General features: G+C 41.7%; 1 protein-coding gene across 1 annotated transcript; it reads right to left on the minus strand.

Annotated features, from left to right (window-relative positions):
* Positions 1-320: 320 nt before the first annotated feature.
* On the minus strand, positions 321-2,742 carry LOC109735354 (uncharacterized). The gene is made up of 3 exons (XM_073504596.1): positions 2,599-2,742; positions 1,871-2,424; positions 321-1,782 (listed from the first exon to the last, which is right to left on the minus strand). The coding sequence occupies exons 1-3, from the start codon at positions 2,740-2,742 to the stop codon at positions 321-323; spliced, it is 2,160 nt and encodes a 719-aa protein (XP_073360697.1).
* Between the last annotated feature and the right edge of the window lie 3,060 nt (positions 2,743-5,802).

A 5,802-nucleotide genomic window follows, 5' to 3' on the forward strand; every position in this document is an offset into this window, starting at 1 on the left:
CCGGGCACGCCGTAAGCTAAACTTTACTTTTGTCTATCAGACACAATAAGTATCATATATTTGGATAAATGTCATGTGCAATATACACACTAATGTTTTATTGATCATAGAAGTAAATAAAAACAGGAATACAATACCAAATAACTCTCCTAACACTAGTCACACAACCTAACCTTTCGACGCCTCGACGACAATAGTACAATCTCCAACGTTCATCCTTGTGCACACAAGAGAATCTACAAGATAAAACACATTAATAATTTATATAATTTTCATTGAAATTAAACACATTAGATAGAATGGAGCGTACCAGTAATATGCTAATTGGACCTGGGCAATTGCCCTTTCCGATACTTCATGGCTTGAAACCGTTTAATAATAGCATCATCATCAAGTCCTTTAAAAATCTCCTGCTCGGTGTAGCAAATCATCAAGTCATTAAACCATGTATCAATCATCTTGCTGCGCAATTTAGATTTGATAATCTTCATTGCCGAGAAAGCTCTTTCGACCGATGCCGTTGAGACTGGCAATAACAAAGCCAACTCTATGATTCTGTACACCAGTGGGAAAACCAAATGTTTCTCAGTTTCAACCATCGTTGTAGCTAAACTTTCAATATCTTTACAAGAAGAAAAGGCCTCATGCCTTCGTACATGAAGAATGTAAGTCTGAAGTTCGTCTCTTATGATTGCACGGTCACCACTAGAGAAATCTCCATGATAAACTTCAGTTAAGCTAGCAAGCTTGTCAACATCAAACTTGGAGAAGGAATTTTTTGGATGAAGGCATGAGAAGGCCACTATTATATTTGAAGATGCTTCATTGAAGCGATGATTCATCTCAGTGCATATCTTGTCAATGGCGACATAGAAGATCTCAACTCGATAGAAATGAAGATTGGTGTAAGTCACACCATCAAGCCTTGAACGACCTCGGACCGGTATTCTTTCATTCATATCGGGCACCGGAATACCTTTGGCGACACAAAAGTGTTGGACTTCATCGAACAAGCTTTCCCAACCACTTTCTCTCATAGAGGCCAGCCGAGCTTTGACATCACCAACTAGTTCAATGGCATTAACAATGTTTATATCTTTTCTCTGCAAGACTTGTGAGAGTTCATTTGTGATAGCAAGCAACTTTATCATAAGATGCAATACGAAAGCAAATTTGAAACTCTCCATTATCTCTATCAAACCCGCCGCTTGAGACGGTCCGCGCCCTTCATCATTGACCTCACGAAGCACATATATGACTGACTTCCACATTTGACTCAAACGAAGCAAAGTTGTATGGTGTGAACCCCATCTAGTATCCCCGGGTCTTGCTAAATTTGTTTCTTGGTTCAAACCTCTTCCACTAAATATCTCACCACTCTCAAGCTGATCTAAGATATTTTGATGACGTTCCTCCCTCAGTGAATCCCTTCTCTTGCAAGATACAGTAGTTGTGCTCACAATTAAGGAGACATACTCAAACAAATCATGAATAGAGGAGCAACAACTAGCAACCGAGACAACCACCAATTGTAAACGATGTGCAAAGCAATGCACATAAAAGGCATAAGGGTTCTCATCAAGAATTTTCTTTTGCAAACCATTAAATTCACCTCTCATATTTGAAGCTCCATCATATCCTTGCCCTCGTAGACTATGAATGGATAACTTATGATGATCAAGAATGTCAACAAGAGCTACCTTTAGTGCCTCTGATGTAGTCTCACTGACATGGTATAGAGAGAGAAATCGTTCCACGGCCTTCCCTTTATCATTGACATACCTACATCAAGATTTTTGTAACAAGGTTAAATAAAAGTAGAAAAAAACTATGAAATAACAATTTAAATGAATAATAAACCACTACTAACCTCAACATCACCGCCATTTGCTCTTTGACAGATATATCACGTGACTCATCGATAAGCACAGAGAATTTCTTATCACCAATTTCTCTCATGATCGCTTTGGTGACCTCTTCTGCGCAACACTTTGCAAGATCTTTTTGAATTTCAGCAGCAAGCATCTTGCAGCTTCTACTACCATGGTCAAAAGCATGCCTCACTTTCTCATCTCTAGCTTTATGCCAATCTACCATCTCACGGAAGTTACCCTTGTTCAGTGAAGTTGAACTTTCATCATGGCCACGAAAAGCCAAGCCTTGAGCAATGAGATATCTTGCACAACCCAGAGAAGTGTGCAACCGAATTTTGTAAAGTACTTCAGACTCCTTGGATGACCTAGCAAAGTTACTAGACACGCTTTGCCTTTGATTACGAAAATCATCATAATGCAATCTTGCCTTGTTGTGTGCACTATTTACCCCACCAACATGAGCAGGCAATGCCTGATATGCATGCTTCCAATCCCTGAATCCTTTTTTGGTGAAGACATCATAACCAAAATGTGTACTACTTCCTGGTTGCTTAAAAAGAAAGCAATAGAAACAAAATGCAGCTTGCTCGGACACACTATATTCTAACCACTCATAATTCTTATACCAATTTTTAGAAAATGCACGGTTCTTGCTACCAATTTTTTTGCGATCAAATTTGACAGTTGGTCGGGTTGGACCCTTCAATATGTATGCTCTTCTCACCTGATCTTGAATATTCGGATGATAATCAGCAATTTGTTGCCTATGAGCGGGATCACACACAATTTCAGCTGGATTAAACTCATCATCGTCCTCGTCCTCAAAATTCACCTCATCATCATCACCATCATCGTCATCATCCAACATTTCCTGCTCAATCCAGTTCTGAACCTCATCTATCACGTCGTCATCATGTTCATGAACATCACTTGGTTGTGGGTCTTGTGGCGGTTCCACTTGTGAATTTCTTCTAGTGTCAACAAAAAATCTGCTCAACTCTAAAATTTTAATGAGCATAATTAGAGTCGGCAAGAAATCCAATGCATAACTTCTCAAATTACAAATATAACTCACCTAGTTGTCGCTTGCCTCTAGCCCTAATTGTTGGCAGTCTGCTACTGGATGCCTCTTGAACAGGTTGAGTGTTCACTGCCGCTGCTCGTGTCGCTAGTGTCGACGGTGAAGACCCAACGTCCGATCGAGTCGGAGTTGAATTCCCACTGGTGGTACCGGACGATTCGCCGCCTTGGCGCCCCCGCTTACGCTTCCGATCTTGACCGTCGCCCACCGGAGCCAGGGCCGAGGCCTGGCCGCGCGTCATCTCTATTCTCTAATCTCTCTTCTAATCTTGTCGTCCGACGTTGATCTGGCTGCCGGCGGCAGTCTCTACCTCACGCCCTCGCCGCCTCGAAGGTGCAGCTGCGCAGCAGATGTTAGGTCGCGACTAGGTCTCGCGTTCGTGCGCACGCAGACGAACAGGCGACTTGTGGATGGATGGATCGATTCAGATTCTTCTTCAGTACGTGGATTGATCGAGCAAACAAGGCCTATTGGCTGTTGTGGCCCATCTGATTGTTTAGCTTATATGAGTAAGGCCCAAACTGCCGAAAACGCCCGGACTGCCCAGTTAGAGAAGTTTATGTATTTTCCATCGTTTTCTCATGTTTTTGGGCGGTTTTTAGGCATGCGATGGCTAGGAAAGATCGCTATAGTTGAGAAAACCGACGGGATCGAGCCCGGGCACGTGCCCAGGGTGCCCGTACGGTAAATCCGCCACTGCCCATGGGGATGGAGTGACATGGGGCTGGTCGGCATTTTGCTGTCTAGCTGTTTTATCATTTCCAACAAAGGCCTTTCATGCAATATAATTGGGCTATTAAGTTCTAGTATCGATCATACTGTGAGAACAACAAAAAAGAGCATATTGTATACAACGCCACAATAATGATATCATAGACATACATAAAAGTACATGTTAGTACCTTGAGCATTTTAATCCCTTCCTCGTACGTTAGCTTCAACGTTTTCTCTAGGTACTATATATAAATTAGAAGAAGTTGAGACAGTAAATTAAGCAAAAGCACACATATAACAACACAAAACAGTAAGGAGTAATGTCTTACCTTCAGAGGTTCAAATGGATACTGCCTATTTATTGTCTCGAGTTCCTTCCGACAATTTTCATTTGGGTGTTTGAATATTGCTACAATTAGCAATCTATGATATCACAAACCTGAAAACAAAAATCAGTACTTGGTCAGCATCGCTTCAATAGACAAACTAAAGAATTATTTCCTCCAAATCTTCCTTGCCTCAAAGTAGTGCTCCTTAATCTCCATTTCTGCATCCAACCCAATAAACTCACACAGATGCCTGTGAGTGTTTGATTTTTCTGATCTAAATACCGGACCAGCCTCAAACACGCGCCCAAAGCCACCACAGATGCTCATTTGCTTGTATGATTGTGGAGACTGCGCTAAACAAGCAGGCTGGTAATTGTACTCCAGCTTGAATGGAGATGCACCAAGTTCACTTGATCCACCAATCAACTTTGGACTGTGGATCCCAAGTCCGAGAACAAAAACTCGCTGAAAGTCTGCATGTGTATCCAACAATCATGACATGTACTCCCTATGTAAAGAAATATAAGAGCGTTTAGATCACTTCTTTAGTGATCTAAACACTCTTATATTTCTTTGAGGAGGGATTATGGACCAAAAGAAGAAAATAAACATTGCATGCTACAGAAATGGATAATAAAATCTATCTGCATGAGATGCCACATGAATGTCACAAACATAAGCATAGTTTCGATGCACCCTATCTCATGTTGCATGTTAAATACAGGTTTGTGCACGTTGCCTTTTGCTGGTAGATGGAGATACTAAGATGAAAAAATGGTCACACAAAAATTGCTTTTCAAATGTTAATATTACCAAGACTAATCCATGAATAAAATGTATGCAACTATGCACAGTAAAGATACTTAAAATAGTTACTGGACTAAACTCACTGATATAGAGCTATCAAAACCGGAGCCAAGGCTCAAATCTTGAGCAACGATCAAAGCAGACTTCAGCCTTGTGGTTGCCGCATAGGCTCACCACACTGACAACACCAACTCTCTTCCGTCTTCTCAGTTTCTTGACAAAAAATGATACTGCTATTTGCACATTAGGGAGTAAATTATGCTTCAAGCATTCCTCAAACCAAATCGGCAATATGTAGGCTTAAAATATCAGCAGGCAATAGGTAGATGGAGACCGATTTTTCAACACCCGGGTGTCTAGACACCCGGCTATCATGCCGTTCAGGCAATACATGCCTCATTGGGATATGTGTATGGTCGTGCAGCACTGTTTCCATTAGCACGCAAGGTGAACAGTAAAAAGATGTGACACTACAACTTTACCATGGCCTTTCGCTATAAACAATTCTCCACTCACCTGTCACTTCGTGGTGGTCAGTGTGCTTGTCCCTCAAATGAGAGAAGCTGTCGGGAGGAGAGAGAGTCTTTTAAGGCACCGAGTGAGAAGAAAGGTAAGGATAGCCAGCCTTTTTTTTGTGAGCCTGTTTGTGAGAGAGCAGAAATGTCAGAAGAGAGAGACTGAGAGACAATGTAGAAGGAAGAAAAAACAATATGAGAGAGCGATGATGAATCTTGCTATCGTTCAAAATATTTTCTAGGAGAGAGAGCGCAGTGTTCAGTCTCACCATTGCCAGCGAAAAAGCCTCCTTCACGTGTCACACAACACTGTAGGACAGTGCCTGTCCTATCATGCCGTCGAAGACAAGCTACTAGTCAGTACGCCTCTACATGCATGGCTATTAGATAATTCAAATGGGCTGATAAAGCTGGCAGGTCCTGCAAATGGTATTATTTTAGTCAGGCCTTAGCACGAATCTCAGAGGGATTGTACGAAGGTG

This window comes from Aegilops tauschii, chromosome 7, assembly GCF_002575655.3.
Source record: "Aegilops tauschii subsp. strangulata cultivar AL8/78 chromosome 7, Aet v6.0, whole genome shotgun sequence".
Classification (NCBI taxonomy): domain Eukaryota; kingdom Viridiplantae; phylum Streptophyta; class Magnoliopsida; order Poales; family Poaceae; genus Aegilops; species Aegilops tauschii.